This window comes from Mauremys reevesii, unplaced genomic scaffold (assembly GCF_016161935.1).
Source record: "Mauremys reevesii isolate NIE-2019 unplaced genomic scaffold, ASM1616193v1 Contig164, whole genome shotgun sequence".
NCBI lineage: Eukaryota > Metazoa > Chordata > Testudines > Geoemydidae > Mauremys > Mauremys reevesii.
Genome location: NW_024100787.1, coordinates 1 through 27,974, shown reverse-complemented (window position 1 = coordinate 27,974; position 27,974 = coordinate 1). Strand labels below are relative to the sequence as shown.

At 53.2% G+C, this 27,974-nt stretch overlaps 1 protein-coding gene across 1 annotated transcript; it reads left to right on the top strand.

The window, feature by feature from the left end:
* Positions 1–1,911: 1,911 nt before the first annotated feature.
* Positions 1,912–27,757, top strand: LOC120393211 (maestro heat-like repeat-containing protein family member 7; the record flags this gene model as incomplete). Its single annotated transcript, XM_039517785.1, has 14 exons — positions 1,912–2,681; positions 3,617–3,753; positions 4,754–4,851; positions 8,545–8,640; positions 9,882–9,961; positions 11,329–11,452; positions 12,078–12,164; positions 14,355–14,459; positions 15,620–15,755; positions 19,522–19,622; positions 20,678–20,827; positions 21,458–21,612; positions 21,966–22,105; positions 27,350–27,757. Coding segments are annotated over exons 1-14 (1,849 nt in total), but the record flags the coding sequence as incomplete, so codon positions are not given.
* Between the last annotated feature and the right edge of the window lie 217 nt (positions 27,758–27,974).

Below are 27,974 nucleotides of genomic sequence, written 5' to 3'. Positions count from 1 at the left end.
CTGCCTGACAAAGGCAAGAGTCTGAGCCTGCTCCAGCCTTGTTCCTAGTCCTACTCCAGTCCTGGTCTCCCTCCAGTCCCCATTCAGGAGACGCAGCGTGGGGGGAATCGGGCTGTGTCTGTACAATGTCTAGCACCGCGGGGCCCTGATCCCGGACTGAGCCCTCTGGGCACTACAGAAATACAAAGGAGAACAGCAGGGCTGGAGGATTTACAGGCTCCTTGTGAGGAGGGCTGGTTGGGTTGAGCCCGCAGTGAGTCCACAGTAACACAGAGCTGTGCTAGTGATGGAAGATCTATTTCATCTTCCCTACCTAGCACAGTTCATAACTTAGCACTGACCAGCTGCAAGGATCATGGTGGGCCCTGGTATGGCTGTAGCAGCAGATTCAATGTTCGGGAAAAGCAAGATCTGTGCAATAGGCAACGTTGTTCCATCTGGGCACCAGCCAGCTCCTGTGCCCCAGAGAGCTCCCACAGCTCACACTGAACCAGGGACAAAGCGGGCAGGAGGTTGGAAGAGACCCAGGAGACCCATGGTCATTTCCCAGCTCTGACACAGATATTCTGCGTGGCCTCGGCAAGTCCCTTATTCCTCTGTGCCACAGTTCCCTGTCTGTTCAGTGGGGTAGCAGCCAGGCCCTGCCCTGCAGGGGGTGGTTAGATTAAATGCAATCGAGGTTGGGCAGTGCTCTGATGCCATGGGGATGAGGGCCAGGATGGTGCCTAAGACAGACCAAAAGCAAGGGGGAGCTACAGAGCCGGTGGTGAGAGGGTTTTGGCCTTTGACAATCTGCTCTGGGTGCCTGGGCTGTCAGACCCCAGCCAGCCACTGGCATTGCCAGACTTCCTGAGATATGGTGGGGCTGCGTTCCCTGCTTCTAGGAGTCACTGCCTTCCCTGGGCTGAGACCCCCGCAACAATCATCTCCTGGGGCTGCTGTGGCACTGAGTGGCTAGCAAGGCCTGAGACTCAGTTGGGCGGTGGGGGGGGGGGGCTGCTCTTAAAGCATGGGCTGGGAGCTGGAGGAGGAGAGAGTTCGGGAACCCCCGTTCTGTACTGTCACGAGGAGGAGGAGCCGGGATGGAAGTGATTCTCCCACTCAGGGATCCATCCGGCAACCTCCTGGCTTCAGCTGCATGGACGCAGGGAGGGGCTCTGGCTTGGGGTCTGCAGGAGCTGGGACTAGACAAGTCCAGCAGTCCCTTCCAGCCGAACGTCTGTGACTGTGGGGAGTGGAAGGTCCCTCCCATGACCCTGGTGGGGAAGGACAGGCTCTTAAACCCTGCGAGGCCAGAACTAGTCTGGGCTGGGGCATCCCATGGCTGGGGAGTCACACACTGGCTGGCTTGTGACTCGCCTACCCATTGTGACATGCCCCCTGCTGGCTGGCACAGCCTCATCCCCTCACTGCCAGGCTTGGCTCTGGCAGAGCGAGTGCTTTCACGTGCTGCTGAGGAACGCTGAGCCAGCCGTTTCAGCTCTGCCACCGGCAGCAGAAAGTGGGTGGACCATATACAGACCGGCTTTTGCCCACTCCTGACTCCAGGTAGGAGAATCTTCTATTGGCCACCTCTGCTCAGCCACTGCCATGATGGGGCCAGGTAAGTGTCCAGACAGGGAGGCAGCTGGTGGCCAACTTGGTCCATGTGGCAGTGATGAAAGGCAAATGGGAAGAAGCATGAGAGGTGAGGGAGCTGGAGAGTCTGTGGGAAGCTCCCTTTCTGGTGAAATCAACCACCCCCAGACGGTGCAGGTCCCTTGCAGGCCTGGGGGTGCTGATCCGGGCTTTGCGTGCTATCCGATGCTCTGATCCTGGGTCATTCCCAGGCAGCTGGGAGCGTGAGTGGTGGAGCTGCCGGCTCTAGGCATCTCCCTTCCCAGCACGAGATTGTCTCTGGGGGAAGCCCACCCCAGGATTTGGCGTTTGTTGGTCTCTTCCACAGAGCGCTGGAGTCTCAGCCGCTCCAGATCAGGGGGAGGGGCCCTCTGTGAATTTGGAGCCTGATCTAGGTTTGGATCTGAATCCGCCAGTGTTGCGGAGCGTTCAGATGTGGGGAGCTAGTTCCCGCCCGCGCCACATCACAATGTGCCACTCCTGCCTCCCCAATCTCCTCCCTGGCTCTGCACCTCGCCCCCTGCACCTGGAATGTCATTAGCGAGCTAGGCCTGACCACCTCCATCACCTTTGCTGACCCCATCACTTCCATAGGGAATGGCACTGAGGATGCCAGGGGAACTGGCATTCTCAGGTTGCCAGGAGCCATTGTTCTATTTACCAAGACAGTCTGATGCCAGGACAGTGCCCCTGAGCTCTGGACAGGGCTAGGGCTGCATTAGGACACCTGCCGTGCAGCTGCTGTAGAGTCAGCAGGAGACATTGAGTGAGGAATGGAGCCCCCCAGAGCAGGGGCCATTCAGGACACCCATCATGGGAGGAAACAGGCCTGGGATGCTCTCCAGCGGCTGCTGCCACACAGGCCTTGGAGAGATGATCCGTGAAACCCCCAGAAAGCGCGGCCCCTGGCACACAGCTTTGTAGCACTGGGACCCCATACACATAAGCCGCCATCCAGCAGGGCCTTGGGCCAGCCCCACCCTCTCCCACTGCCCCACTCTGGGAGGCCAGGGAACAGTTCACAACTTTGCAATGACCAGCTGCAGGGATCCTGGCGGGCCCTGGTATGGTTTTAGCAGCATTTTCAATGTTCGGGAAAAGTGAGATCTGTGCAATAGGCAACGTTGTTCCATCTGGGCACAAGCCAGCTCCTGTGCCCCAGAGAGCTCTCACAGCTCACACTGAACCAGGGACAAAGGGGGCAGGAGGTTGGAAGAGAAGGTGCCAGCCTGGGACCCAGAAGACCCATGGCCATTTCCCAGCTCTGCCAGAGATAGTCTGCGTAGCCTTGGGCAAGTCCCTTATTCCCTCTGTGCCACAGTTCCCTGTCTGTTCAGTGGGGGTAGCAGCCAGGCCCTGCCCTGCAGGGGGTGGTCAGGATAAAAGCAATTGAGGTTGGGCACGTTGGAAGAGAAGGTACCAGCCTCTCCGCTGCTCTCCCACCTTCTGCTCCTGCCCTTTCACGGGGGGGGGGGGTGTGTGAGCAACTCCTGCTGCTCACGAGCCCGCCCCAGCTGCCCCACCCCCCTGGCCTCGCCCACCTGGGAACTGCCATGGCCCCAATATTCCTGGGGGAAGGGATTAGGGTAATTTCCCTGGGCAGGAAGAATCCTGAGTGGCTGGATCCAGCCTGTCTGCTGTGCAGCTTGTGAACCAGCAGAAGGAGAGGTGGGAGTGACCCAGGGAGGCCGTTTGGCCTGCGGGATGGGGTGCTGGCTGGGCATAAGGAGACCTGGGTTCTAATCCTGCCTGTCCTGCTGACTGGCTGGGTGACTTTGAGCACATGCCTTCACTTGTTTCTCTGCTGGCTGCCTTGGCTAGTTAGAGTCTGAGCCCTACAGCCCAGCGATTGTCTGCAGCACCTGGTGCAACAGGGCCCTGATCTCAGCTGGCATCTGTAGGCGCTGGTGGAACAGAAATAATTGGGCTGGCCCTGATGCTGAACGGGGCAGTCACCTCTCGTCACTCACAAGCAATGCCTTGTCCTGGCTTCTTGCAGGATGGCTGAAGAAGCCCCCAAGGACCCCTCAAAGCCCATCGGTGCCTGGGAGGAGACAAAACCTCCCCAATGGAAGAGTTGGCAAAAGAGCCCACAGCAGAAGCAGGAGCTGTGTGTGCCTCAGCCCTTCCATGCCGGTGAGTGGGTACCTCCTGCGTGGGCGGAGGGGGCTGCAGAAATGGCCGGGCCATGGCCCTGCATTGCGGTGGGGCTTGGCCCTCTGGGGTTGGGTGGCAGGACTAGGGTGTCACTGGGGGGAGAAGACTCCATAGACCTTGTATTGCTCTGAGCTGCCATGAGATGGAGAGACAGGAAAACCCCGGCAGGGGGGAATGGCCCCTCCTGCTGGCAGCAGCTGCAGCCTCTAGAGCTGATTGGGGCATTAGAAACGGCAGCCGAAGCATGGGGTGGATACTGACTGAATCGCCCACCCTTATCTGTCACGCTGCAGGGTTGGAAGATATTTTCCACCCGTCAAGGGGCTGCTTGGTGCAGGGTGGGTTGTTAAAGCCTAGGATTGCAGGGCACCGCCAGAGCATAAGATGCCCCCTGGTGTTGCAGCCCCATCTGCTGGCTCCTTTGTTGCATGTCTCAGCACAGGGCATTTGGGGGGGAGTGTTGACGATGGGAGCCCAGTGCCTGCCCAGGTTACACCCGATGGCTCTGGCTGGCTGTTGGTGGCAGGAGAGGCAGTCAGAACAAGCAGAACGGGCAGGCTCTGGGTCCCCATCTCTCACACAGACTGGGCAACTGGTCCTCTCCTCCTACACGAGGACCAGACCAATTCACTGCCAGTCCCTCTGCCCTCCAGCAATGGCCTGGAGAGTTGGGACACCACTCATGGCCTGACATCATCCCTCCTTCCAGATGTGACGCTCTCCAAATCCCCAGACTGAGCCTGCATGCTGGGCGGGGAAGTGGGGTGGCTGTTGGGAACCAGGGCTCTGACTGGATCTTTGCTGGGCTGGGCAGCAAAGAGGTGAGGAATCCAGGAATCGCTGTGCCAGACCCTGCTGTGCATCGGGGCTGCTCCCCTGCTGGGGCGGAAGTGAGGGGTAAGGGTTTTCTCTAAGATCTCTGTCACCCAGCCTGCAGCTTGGTAGACCCAGGTATTACCACCGCTCTGTCTTTGATCAGATTCACCAGCCTACTGTAACGCCTGCTTGATGAGGCTAGACTCGGAGGAGAAAGAGGCTCTGGATTACATCGAAGCCTTTCTCACGAGCAATGAACAGGTACTAAGAGCCCTCCTCTGACCTGTCAGCTAGTGCCCTGTCCACATGCACCATCCGCCCTTCTCCGGGAGACGCATGGATTCTAAGGCCAGATGGGACCACTGTGACCTCCTGTATAACACAGGCCAGAGACCAGCCCCCGAATAATTCCTGTTTAAACTAAAGCATCTTAAAAATCTCCTGTCTTGAGTTACAAAAGGTCACCCACCATGCCACTTGCTCAGTTGTTCCAATGGTCTATTACTTTCTCAGTTAAAAACGTACATTTCCAGTTTGAATTTGTCTACTTTCAATTTCCAGCCCCTTTGAGGTGCCACCTGATGTATCGGGATACCACTGAGCCCGCCTGTTCTGCCAGCCTGGGCCCCATTTACCTTGTCTTGCTGGGCTTGGGCAGGGCCACCCAGAGGGGGGGGAAAAGTGGGGCAATTTGCACCAGGCCCCGGGCCACGCAGAGGCCCCCACGAGAATGCCGGAGGCTCCCTCCGCCTGCCCCCATCCCCCGGCGCCTCAGCGCACCGCCTCCAGGAGTGGCCCTGGACAGAGCTAAAGCAGCGTGGCTTGGGCGGGGCCTGAGCTCCTCCCACTTGGAGCCACGTGGTAAGGGGGCGGGGCCAGAGCGCCTCCCGCTTGAGCTGCATGGTAAGGAGGCATGGCCTGAGCACCTCCTGCTTGAGCTGCATGGTAAGGGGGCATGGCCTGAGCACCTCCTGCTTGAGCTGCATGGTAAGGGGGCGGGGCCTGAGCACCTCCTGCTCAGAGCCGCATGGTAAGGGGGCGGGGCCTGAGCACCTCCTGCTTGAACTGCATGGTAAGGAGGCATGGCCTGAGCACCTCCTGCTTGAGCTGCATGGTAAGGGGGCGGGGCTGAGCTCCTCCCACTCAGAGCTGCGTGGTAAGGAGGCATGGCCTGAGCACCTCCTGCTCAGAAGCACATGGTAAGGGGGCGGGGCTGTGAGCTCAGGTCCCGATGGAGCCAGGCTGCTGCAGTGCTTTCCAGGCCAGGAAAGCTCCTGGACGCGCGCGCCTGAGGCTCTGGGAGAGTGGGAGGTGGGAGTAAGCAGCATGGTAAGCCCTCTGAGCTGGACACCTCCTGACAGGCCCCCCCAGCCCTGAGCCCAGCTCCCCACCCAGCCCTGGGCAACAGCAGCACCACCCCCAGGCAGCGCCGGCCCATTGGCACCAACCATCACCATCACCCAGCGACAGCCCATTATGTAATTGCAAATGTATACATACTGTCAAGGTTCCTTCCCCACTCTGAACTTTAGGGTACAGATGTGGGGACCTGCATGAACACCTCTAAGCTTAACTACCAGCTTAGATCTGGTTTTGCTGCCACCACTCCTAAATACTAACTCCCTTCCCTGATAGTCTTGAGAGACTTCTTCACCAAGTCCCTGGTGAACACCGATCCAACCCCTTGGATCTTAACACAAGGAGAATTTAACCATCCCCCCTCCTTTCCCCCACCAATTCCTGGTGAGTCCAGATCCAATCCCCTTGGATCTTAAAACAAGGAAAAATCAATCAGGTTCTTAAAAAGAAGGCTTTTAATTAAAGAAAGAAAGGTAAAACTCATCTCTGTAAAATCAGGATGGAAAATAACTTTACAGGGTAATCAGATTCATAGAGCCCAGAGGAACCCCCTCTAGCCTTAGGTTCAAAGTTACAGCAAACAGAGGTAAATCCTCTTAGCAAAAAGGAACATTTACAAGTTGAGAAAACAAAGTTAAACCTAACACGCCTTGCCTGGCTGTTACTTACAAGTTTGAAATATGAGAGACTTGTTCAGAAAGATTTGGAGAACATGGATTGATGTCCGGTCCCTCTTAGTCCAAAGAGCGAACACCACCAAAACAAAGGGCACAAACAAAAGCCTCCTCCCCGCCGCCAAGATTTGAAAGTATCTTGTCTCCTTATTGGTCCTTTGGGTCAGGTGTCAGCCAGGTTACCTGAGCTTCTTAACCCTTTACAGGTAAAAGGATTTTAGTGTCTCTGCCGAGGAGGGATTTTATAGTATTGTACACAGGAGGGCAGTTCCCTTCCCTTTATAGTTATGACACACACATTAAAGCATTGAATGTTTTAAAATCATGTATTTCGTGTATACCTCTACCCCGATATAACACTACCCAATATAACACGAATTCGGATGTAACGCGGTAAAGCAGTGCTCATGGGGTGGGGCTGCGCACTCTAGTGGATCAAAGCAAGTTCGATATAATACGGTTTCACCTATAATGCGGTAAGACTTTTTGGCTCCACAGGACCGCGTTATATCGAGGTAGAGGTGTATTTTCAAATTATTAAAAATTATTTTTGAATGTATTTCACTGGTTATTTTTACATTTCCAAATACATGACACTATAGTATTGCAACTATTTTTTTATGGAAGGGGCTCCTGAAATTGCTTTGCCCCAGCCCCCCGAATCCTCTGGGCGGCCCTGGGCTCGGCTCACAAGCCACTTTCAGCCATACACTCAGGCAGGGCCATGCCCAGCTGCAGAAAGACACAGACCCTGAGATCAGCTCTGGGAAGACTCAGCTGAAGGGGCTTGTCCCAGTACTCTGGTGCCCACCTCCTTTGGAGTACAGACCCAAAGGTTTTATGAAATTTGCCTCCTCCCTTGATGTGGAGAGAGGCATGCCCAACTCTTTGCCCCTCCCCCCAGTTACTAATTGTACAAACTGGGTTATGGTACAAACAAGAAATAAGATTCTTAACTACAAGAGGTAGATTTTAAGTGGTTCTAAGAGATAGCAAACAGAACAAGGCAGATTACCTTAGTAAATAAACACAACATACAAACTAAGCTTTCCACACTAGATAGATAGGATCTACACTAGCAAATTCTCAGGCTGGCAGATTCTTAAGATTCTTTGCTGTGCAGCTTGGATTTCCCAGGTTTTCTTACACAGGTTAGGAATCTCTCTCCAGCCTGAGACCATCACTTCTCATAGTTCAATCTTTGTCCTCAGGTGTTTCCAGGTGTCTTATTGCAGGGAGCGTGAGGTCCCCGATGTCATTGTTCCCTTTATCTCCTCTTCCCACCTGCTGGAAAACTCTTTGCTGCGACCTGGGTCCAACAGTTCCCACTGTGTAGCGTTATCTCAAGAGGTTTCTATGCTGTTTGTGTGCATTTCCTCAAGAAGCCATTGTTTGGCATTTTTACTGTTGTACCTGAAAGGTTGTTTTGAACCTCACAACGTGTTTCAGGAACACATACATAGCTGAACTTCATAACTGCACATACAGCGATAGCACATACAATCCAATGAGACATTAATGTCTAGCAGATAAAGACTTTTACAATACCTTACAATATGTACTTTGTACAAAACATATCCTAATGACATGACAGTGGTGAATATTGGGGTGTCAGGGTATCCCACCCAGATGTTCCTCCCACTCTGTCAAGCCCCTGCTAACACTGTCTGGCTGCTTAGCTGCCATGTTGCAGTTCCTCTCTGGACACCTACCCCGTGAGATCTGCTCCTCTCTGGTCCGGTTTCATACAGAGCTGCCCTGCCCTCCCCAGATAGTCACTCCTGTTGCCGGATGAATGGCCTTCTGCCATTTGGCATATCAAAGCCTGAGCAGCACTGGGGGGAAGCTTTCTGACATCTCTCCCACTGGCAGCTCCTTTCCACGCTAACCTTCCTGTTTGTGTCTAATCTCTGCGGGCGAGGACGAGGCCAAGAAACTCAAGTTCTTGGATTCCATCAGCACCCTCAGAAGCCTGCCTGCTTTTATGAACAAAGCCCTGCTAGTGGAGAAGATAAAGGTGAGTAAAACACACACTGGGGCTGTGTTACTTGGCGGGTTTAGTGATTGTCCTGGAGATCTTTGCAGATTTGTCGAACTTCAGCTGCCAATCATTGGATCGAGTCAGACTGAAGAGCCCATTATCCAGTATTTGCTTCCCCTGTAGGTACTTACAGACTGTCATCAAGTCACCCTGTAACTTTCTCTTCGTTAAGCTGAACTGATTGAGCTCCTTGAGTCTCTCACTATCAGGCATGTTTCCCAGTCCTTCAGTCACTCTTGGGGCTGTTCTCTAACCCCCCTCCAATTTATCAACATTCTCCTTGAATTGTGGGCACTGGACCTGGACACAGGATCCCAGCAGCGGTCGCACCAGTGCCAAATACAGAGGGAAAATAACCTCTCTAACAACTGGAGATTGCCCTGTTTGTACATCCCGGGATGGCATTAGCCCTTTTGGCCCCAACTTCGCACTGGGCGCTCATGGGCAGCTGATTACCATGACTGCCAAGTCTTTTCCAGAGTCACCGCTTCCCAGGTTAGGACCCCCCATGCTGTGGGTGTGACCTGCCGTCTTTGTTCCTAAACATATAACTGTATTGAAACGTAGATTGTTCCCTTGCACCCAGCTTCCCAAGTCACCGGGTCGCTCTGTGTACGCCAGTCTCCCTGCCCAGAGCCCCAACACTCCGCAGTCAGTGCCCACTAGGGAACTAGCAACAAATCTGCTCCGTAGATTTGGAAAGTCTTTGCTCTCCAGCGCTGCAGAAAGCTTTCCAGAGCTAACCTCCCTTCCTGAACGTGGGACAGCGTGGGCTGGTGGGTGGTCCAGTGGGCTGGGGCTCAACACACAGGGTTCTACTCCCAGTTCTGCAGTAAGACCTTGGGCAAGTCACTTCCCTCTGTGCCTCAATTTCCCTCCCATGCCTTGTCTCGCCTAGTTAGCTCGTGAGCTCTCTGGGGCAGGGACTGGCTTTCACTGTGTGTGTGCAGCACCGGGCACAAGGGGGCCTGATCTCAGGTGGAGTCCTTGGGTGCTAATGCTGATGGAGCCTTTGCAGAGCACTGGCGCGTGACACTGGGACACTGAGCACAGGCCCTGCACTGCGCTCCCCGGCTGGAGCCCTGCACACCATCAAGCCTGCAGTAGGACGACCTGGCTGCCGAGCCCACGTGTTGCAGGCCCTGCGCTTTGATCCCCTGTCGGAGCCTTGCAGGAGCTTGGAGCCCAGCTGGCATTTCCCCACATTGTCTCCTCAGGAGCTGATTGATCACGAGTCCGTCGACTCCCTGACCGGCGTGATGCGTCAGCAAGCTATGCTCGCCATCATGAAGCTGAGGTACCCAGCCTGCCCGGCCCAGCCCCAGCCAGTGCTACGTGCAGCCAGACACGCCAGCCTCTTGGCATGGCCAGTTTTCCAGGGCATTTCTCTGCTCCTCCCCATCTTCTGATTCCCAGGAAATGTGGCACCAGATGATGGTGCTGGTGCATGTGGACTGGCACCAGTGGGTAGGTGGTGGAGGTTCCTTCGGTGCCTGGTGACCTCTCCATGTGGCCTTATGAAGATATGGTGGAGGGGGCGTGGGAGGCAGGACCAGTCCCCTCTGGGGGGAGAGGGGCAGTTAGGTGCTGCTGGAGCGGAGCGACTGGAGTCGGTGCCAGCTGTGCCAGCTGCGCCACACTGGCAGCTCAGCGACTCCCAGTGGCTGAGAGGCTGGGCAGGCTGAGCCCTGGCACTTGGCACTGCCTGTGCCATGGGGCTCTCTCTCAGTGCCACTAGCGCCCTGCTCTGAGCTTCCCTGTCCATCAGGCGCCTGGAAGGTGATGGATGCTGCGGGCTGGAGCTGGGCTCTCGCTGTTGGCTCGATAGGTTCCCCAGGAATGGGAAGAGGAGGCGGGCAGGAGCTGGAGCAGCTCTCCCACTGCACACTGGCTTCCTGACAATGGGGCAGGCGACGGCATTGGCCATGATCGCGTCTCTGCGGGGTGAGAGGGGAGGGATTTGCGTCAGCAGTGGGCGAGCTGTTCTCACTGGCTGCCGCCTGCCACGAGGCGCGCTGCAGGGGCAGCTCAAGTAGTCACCTGGCACCTCATTGCATGTGCTGGGGCCATGCTCTGGCAGTGGGGGTGAAGAGGTTAATGCTGTCTGGGCTGTCCCCACCTTCCTGCCCCCCTGCACACAGCTGTGTGCCCTGTCCAGCAGGCTGAGAGCAATGGGCAGGGGCAGGGCTTAGATCTCTGCTTCGGTTCTGCCCGGCTGCGGGTTGATGCAGCAGCTCGGTGCTGGCCTGACTGTGCAGCCGCAGTGCAGACGGCTGTGGTGGGAGGGTCTCTGCCCCAGCGGGCAGGACTGGCAGGCTCCTCTGCACTGTGGCCGCTGGGTTCAGAGGCGCTGGTGCCAGCAGGCTCTAGTCTCCCGTCCATGCCATTTGCAGGATGTTGTTTCTCGGTGAAGCGCAGCGATCTCTGCCCCAGCCGGTGAGTGCTGGTGGGGTCACAGCAGACAGCTGCAGGCTACACTAAGTCCCTGCCTGCTGGTATGGGAGAAGGCAGCACCAACTCCTTCCACCACCCCCTGGCCTGTTCTCATCTGCCACCCGCCAGCTGGAGCTCCCGCAGGTGTTTCCATGTCCTGGGAGCCTGAGGGCAATATTAGCACATCAGTCCCGCCTCAGACCCCAAATCCGCATGTGTCTCTTCTCTTAGCAAAATGAAGCTACCGGTGCGGATCCTGACACAACCCAGCCTGCTCGCCACCTGCTTCTCCAGCATCTTCTCCCTGCCTCCAGCACACACCATGGAGGAGGTGGAGGCTGCTCTCTACACCAAAGTAAGCCCCAAACCGGCCATGTTGAGCTGTCCCAAACTGAGTGGGAATCCTGCCACTCGCTCGTGTACTGTCCCCTGGGTTACCTGGCACTGGCATAAGAGTGTAATGATCACAGCTCCCGACAGGACTTCAGCTCAGGACCTGCAGCACCAAAGCACAGGCCCTAAAGCACAGGCCCAGATAAAGGAGTAACTCCCTCCTAGGGTAGCAGTAGTAGGCATTTATCCTTCACATGCACTGACAATTAGTGGGGAACAGACACTCCCTTCACAAGCACATTCATCCCCCATGCGTGGCTGGGGGCACAGGCCTGAGATCGGCTGCTTCAGGTGCACATAGGCCAGGGGAGCCGAAACTTGGCTGGAAATCTGCCCTCCAAATGTGGAGTCCTGTCTGACTCTCCCAGTGGGATAGACTGTGTGCAGTGGGCTTTTTGGAGAGCAAAGACAGGTGGGGCCCTGTTGCCAAGAGGAGTTTGTAGTAGGTCCCCATGGATACAAGTGAGTGGGTGAGCTGTAATACCAGGGGCTGCTATGACCTGGGGGGTGTCACACGCCAGGGCATTGGTTCATCACCTGGCTGGGTAACTCCACTTGCTCTGGTTTCTCCTCTGCTCTGCATGCAGACTTTGAAAACCATGGATGAGATGCTGAAGGCCTTGGTGTGCGAGGATCAGGAGCCCAACCTTCTGGTGCTGCAAATCATCTTGAAGGTCTGGAGGCGTGGGGGCAGGAAGGGGACTAGTCCTGTAGCTGGGGTGGGGCTCAGGGACCAAGGCTCTGTTTAATCCCAAGCATGGGACATCCCCGTGCCTTCGGCTCCTCAGAGTACGTTCTCTACAAAGGTTCTTGGGCTGAGGGCCATGTGCCCCAATTATATCTGAAAAAGTCTTTTTGGGGTGGGGGTGGAGGAGCGGGGGCGGGATCTGCTGTGTTCTCCACTGAGCCCTCATGTGAACCTGGCATTCCTTTGTGTTCACTATGGGCCCCACCAACCTGGCCAAAGCCCGAGCTAGATTCCCCAACATTCTAGTTCTGGGGCCACAGGAAGTAGATTCTGTGGGTGGTTTGTGCTCCCAAAAGAGGGAAATGTCCTTAACAGAGATTCGGTCTCCTCGATCCCAGAACCTGGGAAGAGGGAATCACAGAAGTGCAGGGCTGGAAGGGATCTCAAGAGGTCATCTACTCCACCCCCTGCACTGAGGTAGGGCCAAGCATTCCTAGACTGTCCCTGTTGAGTGTTTGTCCAGCCTGTTTTTAAAACCTCCATGATGGGGAGTCCACCACTTCCTAGGTCACCTGTCCCAGTGCTTAGCCACCCTTAGACTTTTCCTAATATTTAACTTAAATCTCCCTTGCTGCAGATTAAGCTCATTACTTCTTGTCCTACCTCCAGGGACATGGAGAACAATTTGTCACCATCCTCTGTATAACACCCTTAACGTATTTGAAGACTGTTACAGGTGCCCTCCGTCTTCTCAAGATGAAACATGCCCAATTCCTTCAACCTTTCTTCACAGGTCAGGTTTTCTAAACTGCTGATCATTTTGTCGCTGTCCTCTGGACTGGCCCCAGTTTGTTCACATCTTTCTTAAAGCGTGGTGCCTACAACTGGACACAGAGCTCCAAGCTAACACAATTCAGAATGGCATTTCCCTTTTTCACAACAGCATCACACTGTTGATTCATATTCAGTGTGAGATCCATGATAAGCCCCAGATCCTTTTCTGCAGTACTGCCACCTAGCCGGTTATCCCCCACTTTGTTTTTATGCATTTTTCCTTCCTAAGTGTGTTACGTCACATTTGTTTTGACTGAATTTTATCTTGTTGACTTCAGACCAACTCTCCAATTTAGCAAGCTGATTTTGAATTCTAATCTGTCCTCCAAAGTGCTTGCAACCGCTCCCAGCTTGGTGTCATCCGCAAACTTTACAAGCATCCTCTCTTTCCGTTAACCAAGTTCTTAATGAAAATATTGATTAGTACTGACCAGGCACACCCCTGGGGGACCTCACTTGAGACACCCTCCCACTTTGCCAGCGAGTCAGTGATAACTCCTCTTTGAGTACGATCTTTCCATCAGTTGGGCGCCCACCTTATAGTAATCTCATCTGGATCAGACTGGCTTAGTTTGCTTAGGAGAATGTCTTGTGGGACTGTGTCAAAAGCCTTACTAAACTTCATATACATCATCATATACTGCCTGCCTCCATCCACTAGGCAAGTAACCCTGTCAAAGAAGGAAATTAGATTGGTTTGGCATGGTGCTATTTGTTATTACCCTATTATCTCCTCTAGATTCTTACAAACTGTTTAATAACTTGTTCAGTATCTTTCTGGGTACCAAAGTTAGGCTGACAGGTCTATAATTCCTTGGGGCCTCCTTGTTCCCCTTTCTGAAGACAGGTTCTGTGTCTGCCCTTCTCCAGTCCTTTGGGACCTCAACCTCCTAAAGGTTCAGCGATTTCTTTGCCTAGCTCCATCTAGGGTGAATATCATGAGGCTCTGCCAACTTGAATACATCTAACTGACCTCAATTGTCTTTTACCTGTTCTCTCCTAGTCTAGCCTGTATTCCTGCCCCCTTGTTGTTAATATTGTGTTAAGCATCTAGTCGTCATTAACCTTTTTAGTGAAAACTAAAGCAAAAAAGGCATTAAACACCTTGGCTTTGTCTGTGTCATCCATTCTTTGCTCTCCTTCCCTGCTGAGTAGTAGCCCCACACTTTCCTTTGTCTTTCTCTTGCTCCTAATGCATTTATAGAGCTGCTTCTGATTGTCTTTTATGTCCCTTGACAGTTAGAACTCATTTTTGCCTTTGCCTTGCTGATTTTCTCCCTATGTGCTTGGACTATTTTTTGGTACTTCTCCTTAGCAATTTGTCCCAATTTGTTTCTCTCAGGTCCTGCTCCCCTGGACCACATCCAGGGAGGTACATGAGCGGCTGAGGGCAGTGGGAAGGATCAGGTGGCTGATGGAATTCATGGGGTCTCAGTGCAAATTCCAGGTGAGCAGCCTGTGACCCTGGCCACCTCCTAACTACACTGAACAGCCTTGCGGTGCAGCATGCCCTGGCATGGAAAATGCAGGCCTAGAATAGTGACTCAGCAAGATCCTCAGTAGGAGTCCAATCTAACGAGCCCTGATGTCGATGGGTCTTTCCTCTGACTCCAGTGGGCTTTGGGTCGAGTTCCATCATTCTGTCTCCAAGGACTCTCCCCGCTGTTCCCCTAGCACCAAAGTCTGCTCTGCAGGGTCAATGCATTTACACAGGATTGCCCTGACAGCAGCCTCCGAACCCAGGTGTCTGTTCACCCACTTTGTCAGACGCCTGTGGGATGCCTTGGCATCAGCTTCTGCCAGGCTGCCAGATGAACGCCCCTTGCTCTGCATGCTCAGGGCCATTGAGCTGCTCCAGATGCTCCATCCCCCCTATGGAAGGGCCTCCCCTCCGGCAGCTGGACGGGGGTGCTCGGATGATGTGCCCCCAGAGGCTGGGGCAGCAGAACAGAAGGAGGGAGGTGGGAGGGGACACAGTGAAAGGGATGGGCGGGGCCAAAGGTGCCAGAGAACTGGGGAGTGGGAGTGGGGAGGCTGTGCAGACCCCGGGAGAGGAGGGCAAGGGGCTTGGTGCCAGGTGGGGAAGAGCAGGGAGCCAGTGCAGGGGCTGCAGGAGGGGGAGACGAGAGGACAAGGCTGCAGGAGAGAGCCGGCAGGAGAGAGCAGGCAGGCTGGGGGCGGCGCGGAAAGGGAGGGCTCTGGGGAGCTCCAGGATGGAGTGAGAGAGGCAGGAGGCAGAGCAGAGGAGTCCAAGGTAACTCCAAGCTCCTGGGCCTGAGGTCAAAGAAGGGAGGGGGATGGGAGAAGGGGCTGGGATTAGGAACTTGCCCTTGAGATGGAGACTGGACGTTAGTTCATTCGTTACCTGGGTCCCCACTCGGGGGTAACGTTTGCTGACTTTGCTGCCCAGATTTCTCCGTCCCTGCTGAGCTTTCCTCAGCCCCTGGTGATGGGCCCCACAGCTCCTCCTGCTCTCATTGTCCCCAGTCTCTCTGCGGTGGCCTCTGCCTCCCCCTGTTCTAACCCACTGCTAGGGCAATGCCAGGGGGACTCACTGCGCTAGGTCTGCAGGGGCGAGTGACTCCCTTTGCTCCTTCTCTCCGTCAGGAAGTGGAGGAGTTCAGAGCCCTGGGCCAGCTGGTGGGGTGTCTCACTCTGTGCTGTGTGGAGCAGGAGCAGGAGATCTGGCAATCGGCTGTGGAGGGACTTCACCACCTCTTCTCCTTCATGCAGCTGCTAAAATGTAAGAGCACTGGAGACCCTTGTCCTTCCTAAATACACTGACATGGGGTTTCCAACATGAAAAACATATTTATTGAACACTTCCACCTTTTCTGCAACCTTTAAACAGTCTCCATCTAGTAATGAGCCTACACCACTGCTACGATTTCTTTTGTTCCTAATTCACTTTTTTTAAAGAAACCCTCCTTAGTCCTGCAAGCCATGGAGTTTCCCCCGATGTCTTTAGCTTCCTCTATCCGTATTCTACTCTTCATAACTCACATAAGAATGGACATACTGAGTCAGACCAATGGTTCATCTAGCCCAATATTGTGTCTTCAGATAGTGGCCAGTGTTTCATGTTTCAGAGGGAATGAACTGAAGAGGGAAATTCTGAGTGATCCATCCCCTGACATGCAGTCCCAGTTCCTGGTAGTCAGAGGTTTAGGGACATGCAGAGTATGGGGTTACATGCCCTGATTATCTTGAATCCAATTATACTTTTAGCCTTCACAACATCCCACGGCAACAATTTCCACAGGTTGCCTGTGCATTGTGTGCACAGATACCTTCTTTTGTTTGTTTTTAACTTGCTGCCTATTCATTTCATAAAGTGACCCCTAGTTCTCCTGTTATGTGCAGGAGTAAATAACACTTCCCTAGTCACTTTCTTCATACCAGTCATGATTTTATAGACTTCTATCATATCCCCCCTTAGTCATCTCTTGTCTAAACGAAATAGTCCCAGGTCTCTACTACAGACCTATATTGTTATAACTATATTGCTCAGGGGTGTGAAAAATCCACACCCCTGTCGGCAGGAGCACCTCTCCCACTCACCTAGCCAGCGCCTCTCGGGGAGGTGGATTAAGAGCTTCTTTGCATAGGAGCATCTTCACTTAAACGCGACAGCGCCAGTGCAGCTACGGCGATACAGTGTTTGAAGTGTACCCTTGTCCCCCATCTTTTTTATCTCTCCTCATATGGAAGCTGTTCCATCCCCCTAATCATTTTTGTTGCCCTTCTCTGCACCTTTTACAATTCTGGTATATCTGTTTTGAGATGGGGCGACCAGAACTGCAGGCAGTATTCAAGGTTTCGGCGCATCATAGATTTATATAGAACCAGTGATGAGCTGCCAAAATCTTAACAACCGGTTCCCTATAAAAAGTTCTGATTTAAGGGAGGGAAGCAGAGGAGAGTCTGGGGGCCCCTGCAGGGCCTGGGGCAAATTGCCCCACTTGCCCTCCCCCCCGCAGCCCTGGAGCTCGTAGTCTCCCCCGTACCTTACCTTGCCGGCATCTCAAAGCAGCAGGACGACTCAGGAGCTCAGCTGAGCTGCCCAGCTGCTGGCCACGCTGAAGCTCTGCAGGGGGCCGGGAGGAGACATCCTCGTGGGGCCGGGAGGAGACATCCTCGTGGGGCCAGGGGGCCGTGGCAAATTGCCCCACTTGCCGCCCCGGAGCTCGCAGCCCCCCGCCCCTTACCTTGCTGGCAGCCCAGAGCTCAGCTGAGCTGCACAGCTGCTGGCCATGCTGCGGCTCTGCGAGGTGGGGGAAGCGGGGGAGAGCCCGGGGGAGACATCCTCGTGGGGCCGAGGGGCCGGGGCAAATTTCCCTACTTGCCCCACCCTGCAACCCCGGAGCTCGCAGCCCCCCGGCCCCTAACCTTGCCGGCAGCCCAGAGCGCAGCTGAGCTGCCCCGCTGCTGGCCATGCTGCGGCTCGGCGGGGTGGGGGAAGCGGGGGAGAGCCCGGGGGAGACATCCTCGTGGGGCCGGGGGCCCCTGCAGGGCCTGGGCCAATTGCCCCACTTGCCCCTTCCCCTTCCCTCCCCTCTGGCTAGCCCTGGAGCTTGCAGCAGCCCCCTCTCCCACCCCACTTGCCGGGCTACTCAAAAAGCGGCAGCAGGACGACTCCCGAGCTCAGCTGAGCTGCCCAGCTGGCGCCGGCAGCTGGCCACGCTGCAGCTGGGGGGAAGCGGGGGAGGGTCCAGGGGAACCTCAGCCTCCCCAGCTGGGAATCCTGGGAGCAACAGGATGGTCCCGCCCACGGACCGGAGTTCTTTGCCCACCCCCTGGCCCTTTAACAACCGGTTCTCCACGGAGGTCTAATTTTAGCAACCGGTTCTTGGGAACCTGTGGGAAACGGCTCCAGCTCACCACTGTATAGAACCATTATGATATTTTTCTGTTTTATTATCTATCCTTTTCCTAATGGTTCCCAACATTCTGTTTGCTTTTTTAACTGCCGCTGCACATTGACTGGATGTTTTCAGAGAACTATTTACGATAACTCCAAAATCTCTTTCTTGAGTGGTCATTTCAACCCCATAATTTTGTATGTATAGTTGGGATTATGATTTCCAATGTGCATTACTTTGCATTTATCAATATTGAATTTCATCTGCCATTTTCTTGCCCAGTCCTCATTTTTTTTAGATCCCTTTGTAGCTCTTCGCAGGCTGCTTTGGATTTAACTATCTTGAGTCATTTTGTATCATCTGCAAATTTTGCCACCTCACTGGTTACCCCTTTTTCTGGATCATTTATGACTATGTTGAACTACACTGGTCTCAACACAGATCCTTGGGGGACCACGTTATTTACCTCTCTCCACTGTGAAAACTGGCCATTTATTCCTGTCCTTTGCTTCCTATCTTTTAACCACTGACTCATGAGAGAACCTCCCCTCTTATCCCATGACAGCTTCCTTAGGTTAAGAGCCTTTGGTGAGGGACCCTGTCAAAGGCTTTCTGAAAGTCCAAGTACACTATATCCATTGGATCACCCTTCTCCACATCCTTGTTGACCCCTTCAAAGAATTCTAGTAGACTGGTGAGGCATGATTTCCCTTTATAAAAGGCATGTTGGCTCTGCCTCAACAAATTGTGTTCACCGACGATCTGATAATTCTGTTCTTTCCTATAGTTTCAACAATTTGCCTGGTACTGAAGTCAGGCTTACCAGGATCACATCTGGAGACTTTTTAAAATTCACTCACATTAGCTATCTCATACAGAGGCCGATTTAAACGCTAGGTTACATACCACAGCACTGCACATAAGTCTGTCTGGATGTCTCGTGATAGCTGCAACCTTTGCACCAGGCAGGCAATTTACCATGCGGTTCTCCCAGTCATCACAAACCCAACTGTTTATGTGTCTATTGATTGAATCCCCCATTACTATTTCCTGGCTTCTCTTTGTAAGTGGGATTCCCACCTCAGGAGGGGTAGCCTCAGTGTGAGAGGACATCATGACTTCATCTGGAAGGTGGGTCCCAACTATGGGATCGTCTCCTCTGCCCCAGCTCGATGTTCTCCTTCCCCGAAACTTTCACCCTCCTCAGCAGCACAGAGGCTGTCAGACTGGGAGTGGGACTACTCTACTGCATCCCTAAAAGTCTCCTCTATGTACCTCACTGTCTCCCTTGGCTCCACCAGTTCAGCCCTCTGGTCTCCTGGTCTCCGAGGGCCAGTAGCTCCTGGGCCAAATGCCCACATATGCTACCTACCCACAGGGCTGGTAATCGTACATGCTGCATTCAGTGCAATCAACTGAGAGCCCCACGCTGCTGCTGCCCTTCTGCCTGGTTTATTTTTACCTTCCAGGAGGTTAGTTTGTTTAGTTTGGGGAGGGATGGGGAACAGGTTATTGGCCTGAGTTTACAGTATGTTTGTTAGATGTACTTGTCTCTCACACACCCTCTCTAAACTTCCTTGCAAAACTCCCGCTTGCTAACCGAAGGTCTGATTTATATTGCCTGTTGTCTGTTTCCTCCTGGGTCAGCCAAAATGCTGGTGAAGCACGGCGCAGAGTATCGGCAGATCCTCAAGGACAGTCAAACTGAGAGAGCCTTCTGGGTCACCAACATCAGCAATATCACATCGGTAACTACAGTCAGTGCTTCCTGGGATTGTTGTGCCCAGAGTTATCAGGAGTCAGAAATTAACACCCTAGGAGTCAGGGGGAAGGGACAGACCCAGGATGTGACTAACCCCATCCAGCTGGGACAGAGACCTGCCTATGGCCCACTCCACCTCAAAGAATAATAGGCCTCAGGAAATTATCTAGTCCAACCCCTTACTCAAAGCAGGACCAACCCAACTAAATCATCCCAGCCAGGGCTTTGTCAAGCCTGACCTTAAAAACCTCTAAGGATGGAGATTCCACCACCTTCCTAGGTAACCCATTCCAGTGCTTCACCACCCTCCTAGTGAAATAGTGTTTCCTAATATCCAACCTAAACCTCCCCCACTGCAACTTGAGACCATTGCTCCTTGTTCTCTCATCTGCCACCACTGAGAACAGCCGAGCTCCATCCTCTTTGGAACCCCCCTGCAGGTAGTGAAGGCTGCTATCAAGTCATGTGCCCCAGCCCCCGCATCATTTTCCTTGCCCTCTGCTGGACTCTCTGATTTGTCCACATCCTTTCTCTTGTATGGGGCCCAAAACTGGACGCAATACTCCAGATGTGACCTCACCAGTGCCCAATAGAGGGGAATAATCACTTCCCTCCATCTGCAGGCAGTGCTTCTACTAATGCAGCCCAATATACCTGCCTACATGACACACCGCAAGATGCACTGGGGCTCATCCAAACCTGATCCCAGCTCCTTGTCAGGTTTGCTGGGAGCTTCCTCAGAGATTAATGCAATAAAAGGCATCACTGCATCTGCGTACGAGCATCAGCCCCTGCTGAGCCCTAGAGAGTGTATCCGTGCTGCGCAGTATTGTGCCCCCGTGCACTGCCACGCTGGCCTCTGCCATGCATGACAGCTTCCAATTGCTGGCTGGGTACTGTGCTGCCCAGGTGCAGTAAGCCAGGCCTGTCCCGGTAGAGTGGGGTTTGCCTGCACTCCTGGCCGGGCCAGTCCTGGCTGCTTGGCCGCTGACCAGATCCGCGCTGGGCAGCAAAAGGGGTTTCACTAGCAGTTTGTTTCAGCTGTTTGGGAAGTACTTCAACCCATCCGAGAGCATGGACTTCCTCCTCGTTGCTATCGACGGCGTGAGAGACTCCAGCGTCCATGACGCAGTGACGGCCAGGAACATGCTGCATAAGATCCTGGAGGTTCCCGGCCTAGGCTTGGTGAGGGTAAGAGCTGCAGTGAGAACACCATGCTGGGGGAGCCCATCCGTGGGAGACTCTGTCTCTGGGTGCTAGGCATTATTGGGGGGCAGTTCTCTGAACTGTGAAATGCAGGGGGTCAGTCTAGGTCAGGGGTCAACAACCTTTCAGAAGTGGTGTGCCGAGTCTTCCTTTATTCACTCTAATTTAAGGTTTCACGTGTCAGTCATACATTTTAATGTTTGTAGAAAATCTCTTTCTATAAGTCTATAATAAATAACTAAATATTGTTGTATATAAAGTAAATAAGTTTTTTTAAATTTTTAAGAAGCTTCATTTAAAATGAAATTAAAATGCAGATCTCCCTGGACCGTGGCCAGGCCCCGGCAGTGTGAGTGCCACTGAAAATCAGCTCACGTGCCACCTTCAGCACACATGCCATAGGTTGCCTACCCCTGGTCTAGGTGATCACCATGACCGCTTGTGGCCTTGCAGTCTATGAATCGATAGGCTGGGAACTGGTGCTGTGTTCTAGGCCTGGGGCTGGTGAAGAGGTTCTGGGAGGGCAGATGGCTCTCAGGTGCAGCAGGTCCTTGGCTCCCCAATCAATAGCCGTGCGAGGAAGCCAAGGCCCCCACCTCCCCATTTTCCTTCCAGGTGTCAGAGGCTGTGAGGAGCATTCATAAGCACCTGGACTCCATCAGCGAGCCACTTGCCCGGCAGGAGCTGCTCAGGGCCCTTCTCCTGCTGGGTTCCCAGTTCAGCGAGGAGGTGGTCGGAACCCTGCTGGGCTGCTCACTGTCATGTGACAGGTACGGGGCTGCGGCTACCACCACTTGCACTCTGGGTCCCCCGGACTGGTCCCGCTGCCAGAGACAGGGGAGTGCAGAACCCTCCAGAGATCTCCTGCTCCCTGCAGAGCTGCTGCTTCTCCTGGAGGGTTTTGCAGGCTGGCTTGCCCTGTACAGCATCCCTCGGCCTCTCCTGTGGCTGACACTCAGACCTGGCTCCATGTAGCCTGCACCAGCCAACGGGGTCCTTGCAGGAGCAGGAGGGCAACAAAGGGCCGGCCGGTGAGGGGAGACCCAGCAGGCGTGCCAGTGCTGAGGGGTGCAGGAGGCTGGCAGGGCTCTGATCGGGTGCCACTGGCTCTCTCCCTTTGCAGTGTTGCTGCGGAGATGTGGAAGATGCTGACATCCCAGCCCAAGAGCACAGAAAAGATCCTTAGGAGCTGGTCAGCAGGCTGCAGGGCAGGCTCCACGACGGCATCAGCTCTCTCAGAGACCGCCGGCGCGCCTCCTGGCCGTAAGTACCAGCCCCTGCAGCAAGGGAAGGAGTGCTGTGTGTCCCCATCATGGCCTGAGGGGGTCTCTCAGTCTCCCACGGGGTATAGTCATTGGGCCAAAGAGAGAGAGAGTGTGACTTTAGCCAGTGCTATATTCGAGCTGGAACACGCCGAAACGCTCTCCTGGTGCTATTCAGCAGCACTCATAGAATCACAGGGTGAGAAGGGATCGCAAAGTCAGCCTGTCCAGCCCCTGCAACAATGCAGGACTTCTTGTTTCTAACTCCACCCTGGACAGATGGCTCCAGCCTTCTTCTGAAAACCTCCAGCGAAAGAGTTTCCACAAGCTCCCTAGGCATCTTTCCCATCGTCCTACTCTTCTTACAGTTAGGAAGTTTTTCCTGAGGCTTAATCTACATCTGCTGTGCTGTAGTTTGACCCCATCACCTCTTGTCCTGCCCTCCGTAGCAAGAGAGAACAACTTTTCTATCTTTTTTATGGCAGCCTTCCAAGTATCTGAAGACCATTATCTAGTCCCCTTAATCTCCTCCTTTCCAAACAAAACATAGCCAGTTCCTTCAGCCTTTTTTCTTATGGCTTGTGTTCCATCCTCTAATCACCTTTGTCACTCGCCTCTGATCCTTTCCAGTTTCTCCACATCCTTTCTAGACATTGGTGACCAAAACTGACACCGTACTCCAGCTGAGGCTTAAGCAGCACTGAGTAGAGTGGTACTATCGCCTCCCATGACTTGCATGCTATACCCAGGGGCGGCTCTAGTAATTTCGCTGCCCCAAGCAGGGCGGCACGCCGTGGGGGGCGCTCTGGCGGTCGCTGGTCCGCGGCTCCAGTGGACCTGCTGCAGACGTGCCAGCGGAGGGTCCGCTGGTCCCGCTGCCCAGTGGAGCATCCGCAGCCATGCCTGCGGAGGTCCACCGGAGCCGCTGACCAGCGGACCCTCTGCTGGCACTCCTGTGGGAGGTCCACCGGAGCTGCCTGCTGCCCTCCCGGCGACAGGCAGAGTGCCCTCGCTCGCTGGCTCTCATTGCCGCTCTGCGCGCGCTGGCACGCTGGCATCTGGAGCCGGCCCTGGCTATACCTCTGTTAATGCAACCTAAAATTGCATTTGCTTTTTTTGCAACAGCATCACATTGCTGACTCATGCTGAGGTTGTGATCCACCACAGCTCCCAGATCCTTCTCAGCTGGTTATCCTCCATTCTGTATCTGTGCATTTGCTTTTTCTTCTCTAAATGTAGCACCTCACATTTGTCTTTGGTGAATTTCATTTTGTTATCTATAGCCCTGTGACGCTGTAGGGAGAGGGATGGATTGATCTGGAAATGGTGTTTAGTTTTACTGGGACTGTCTGCATGGGGGATGGGAGAGCAGGGGATGACTTTAGGTGAGGGTCAGTACCTGAGGCTGTAACCTGAGCCAGAAAAGGGGGTGGGATGAGTCGATACTGCATACTAAGGTTATTCCCTGTTTACACTGGTGCCCCAGCGCAGCAGCAGCAGCAGCGCAATCCTCTTTATTTCTCTCGAGGAGGTGGAGTACAAGCAGCGCTGTAGCCAGGGAGATACAGCGCTGTATGTGCCTTGCCAGTGTGGACGGGGAGCAAGTTACAGCGCTGTTGGTGGCTTTATTGTGCTGTAACTCTCAAGTGTAGCCAAGGCCTAAATCCACGTTCACACTCAGCCATGCTGCATGAAATCACACGCGTGGAGCTGAGCAGTGGTTTCAGCTCAGCTGGCACTTCTGACCAGTATAATCAAGAAAGTCATGCTAGGCATTGACAATTTCTGTCAGTGACAGACCAGATTGGTTACACAGCTGCCCTACCTCCTTTTCACTTTATCTAAGGCCTTGGCTACACTTGAGAGTTACAGCACAATAAAGCCACCAACAGTGCTGTAACTCACTCCCCGTCCACACTGGCAAGGCACATACAGCGCTGTACCTCCCTGGCTACAGCGCTGCTTGTACTCCACCTCCCCGAGAGGAATAAAGAGTATTGTGCTGCTGCTGCTGCTGCTGCGCTGGGGCACCAGTGTAAATAGGAATAACCTTAGTACGCAGTGACTGATCTCCGAAGCTTCCCATAATCCTTTTAAGTGAAGGTTCCGCTCTTGTTTTGTTGCAAACTCTGGCCCGGGAGCTTCTTATTAAAAAAACAAACACAGCTCCTGTTTGCTGTAAATGAGCAGAGGCAGAGGGCTCCCTTTGGAAGGCCCACAGCTAGTGTTTGCTTGAATAGAGGGGGAGGGAGGAGGGTCCGTTTCGGCGAGCGGCTGCTTATCTGGTCTGTGAGGAAAAAGACAAAGAGGTGCTATTCACTTTCAGTAAGTCAGAGAGGGCTAGGGGAGGGGGTTGAACTTGCAAGGCAGCTGCTGACACAGTGTTGGCTCCAAAATCCACTCTCTCTCCCCACGCTCCCTGTCACACTCCACCCCCCCTTTTGAAAAGCACGTTGCAGCCACTTGGAACGCTGGGATAGCTGACCATAATGCACTGCTCCCAATGCCGCTGCAGATGCTGCAAATGTGGCCACGACAGCGCTGGCAACTGTCAGTGTGGACAGACTGCAGTGCTTTCCTACTCAGCTGTACGAAGACAGCTTTAACTCCCAGTGCTGTACAGCTGCAAGTGTAGCCATACCTCAGCCACATGACTATGATTGTGAATGGAATGTAGCAAGGGGCTTATTCCGCATACATCATCACTCACGTTTAGCAAGCTACATGGCCCTTCATTTTCCATGTGGCATCCTCTCAGCTGTGCCAGAACTTGGCTCAGACATCCTTGTTCTCCCTCTGATTCACAGACACAGAAAATACAATATGGAGAAAGACGCTTTGTGGAAATACTTGTAAAATTAGATCAATGCATTACAGCAGGCCTTTGCTACTCCAGCCCGTTATGCCTTGATGTATTTTAGGTTACTTGTGTAGCCTACTAGCTACATTTAAAATAAACTTTTATTATTTCAGCCTGATACAGTAATGTCTGTAGTGCAGCAGCATGATTTATTTTCTATTTTCATTAGCCTATAGGCTAAAGTAAAGAAAACGTATACGATTCATTGGGTTTTTACCACTGTACTGTACACTACTGTCTAGAGTTATATCTTTTACATATTCTATTGTAGACACAGTAATGGCATTTCTATTGTATTCTATTGCATACACAGTAATGGCATTTCAGCACAATGATTTCAACATTTAAAATAAATTGAATAGCTACTATGGGGGGGTGTACAATTAAAAAAAAATCCAATACCTTGTTATTTTGGACAGCTGGCCTGTCTCCAGCCATGCCTGGTTTAGCCCAGGATTACTGTACCAGAAATTCAGTAGACAAATAAAATGTGAATTTCTATAATTCATATTGAAGAAAATCAGTATTTTAGTGGCATTCCAGGACCTTCATATTTTCGACTACACCACTGTCTCTAGCCCAGTGGTTAGGGTTACCCAACTGGGAGACCTGGGGTCAAAACTCTGCTCCAATGACTATTTAAGTGTTCCCAAGTAGAGATAGATACCAAATTCCCTTTAGGGGTGGGGCTTAGGCCACATCCCTCTCCGCCGCATTTCCTATTGGTTGGTTTAGGCAGCTCCTCACTCTTAGCTTCATAGAGTTCAAGGCCAGAAGGACCTCATGATCATCTAGTCAGATCCCCTGCCTGACACAAGCCAGAGAACTGCCCCCAGATCATTCCTAGAGCAGGTCTTTGAAGAAAACATCCTGTCGTGGTTCAAAACAGTCAGTGATGGAGAATCTATCACCACCCTGGGTAAATTCTTCCAATGATTAATTACTCACTGTGACGCTTATGCCTTATTTCCAGTCTGAATGTCTACCTTCAACTTCCAGCCACTGGATCATGATAGACCTTTCTCTGCAAGACTGAAAAGCCAATTACTAAATATTTGTTTCCCAGGAGATACCTATAGACTGTAATCAAGTCACCCTCAACCCTCTCTTTGTTAAGATGAATAGATCGAGCTTCTTGAGTCTCTCACTATATCTCTACCAGAGGTCCTGATTTTTATAGGGACAGTCCTGATTTTAGGTCTTTTCCTTATATAGGCTCCTATTACCCCCAACCCTGTCCTGTCTGGTCACCCTATCACTATAAGACATGGTTTCTAGTCCTTTAATCATTCTCATGGCTCTTCTCTGAACCTCTGCAATTCATCAACATTCTTTTGCATTGGGGCACCGGAACTGGACCCAGGATCCCAGCAGTTGTCACACCAGTGCCAAATACTCCCACTCTAGATTCTTCTGTTTATTTATCCCAGGATCACATGAGCTGATTATCCACCAGGACTCCCAAGTCCTTTACAGAGTCTCTGCTTCCCAGGATAGAGTCCTCATCCTGTTCCTAGATGTATTCATTTACAATGAGCCATATTAAAACACATACTGTTGGATTGCTCCTCAGTTTACCAAGTGATTCAGATCGCTCTGTATCAGTGACTTATCCTCTTCATTATTTACCACTCACCCAATTCTTGTGTCATCTGCAAACTTTATCAGTGACGATTTGATGTTTTCTTCCAGGTCATTGATGAAAATGTTAAATCGCTTAGGGCCAAGACCCGATCCCTGCAAGGACCATCCTGGAAACACACCTGTGCAATGCTGATTCCCAGTTTACAATTACATTTTGAGACCTATCAGCCACTTTATAATCCAATTCAAGTGTGCCACGTTACTTTTGCATCTTCTAGGTTTCCGATCAAACTGGAGTGCAGCGCCAACTCAAGTGCCTTACAGAAGTCTACATACATTATGTCAATACCATTTCCTTTATCTTCCAAACTTGTAATCTCATCAAAAAATTGTTGATTTGCATTAAATAAATTATCCTCTTTAATTCTTTATTAATTGAATCTTATACCAGCTGCTCCATTATCTTGCTCTGGGATCGATGTCAGGCTGACAGGCCTGAAATTACCCAGGCCATCCCTTTCACCCGCTTAACAATTGGCCCAACTGACTCTCTCTGGAGCATATACGGAGCCTGGGCACTTAACCCAGGGCTGTGAGTCCACTGGGCAGCAGGGCACATGAAGCTGGGCATGGCCACGCTGGGCCAAGTCCCTGTGTGGTTCTAGCCAAGGTCTCACAGGCTAGGAATTGAACCCAGCATCCCAGGCCTTAGCCCCCAGCCCAGCCCACCCTCAGGTGCCCTGGGGGAGCGGGAAGGACGAAATCCCTGCAGCAATGTCTGTCTCCTGTTCTTATCTGCAGGCCACAAGAGCCCTATATGTGATCCTGCAGGAGCAGGCCTGCAGGCAGGAAGTGAAGGAGCTCTTCCTCAGCTCTACGCGCTGCTCTTCCACGCCACCCACACAGTGCAGCACACTGCTCGCAGGGAGAGGAGCATAACCAGGAGGACACGGCTGCACCCTCAGCTCCCGCCAGGTACCGCCAGCCCGACACTCCAGCCTGGGTTCTGCAGCGCCTGCAGGCACGCAGGGCCTGGCCTGGGCTCACCAGTAACAAGAGGCTCGCCTGCACACAGGTTCGCGGTGAAGGCCATGGAAGCTTTGCTTCGCGCTGGCTACAAGGAGCAGGCCACCTTCATGATGAAGCATGGCCGCTGGGACCTGCTCATGAGCCCGACACGCACCACAAAGGTGTCTGCCTGCTTGCCCGGTGAGTGCTGCCCAGAACCGATCACAGCAGCAGCTCCTCCTGGCCCAGGACACGGCCACATTGCCTTCCCTGCTGGGTGAGACGCTGCCCAATCGCCTGCATGGAACAGGCCGCAGCCTCTGTGCTGCTGGCCAAGGGTCAGTCGGCTACTTCTCCACCCTGCGCTGCCTGGCGAAACCGCTTCCTGCATGGCTCTGCAGGCATGGCTGGGCAAAGA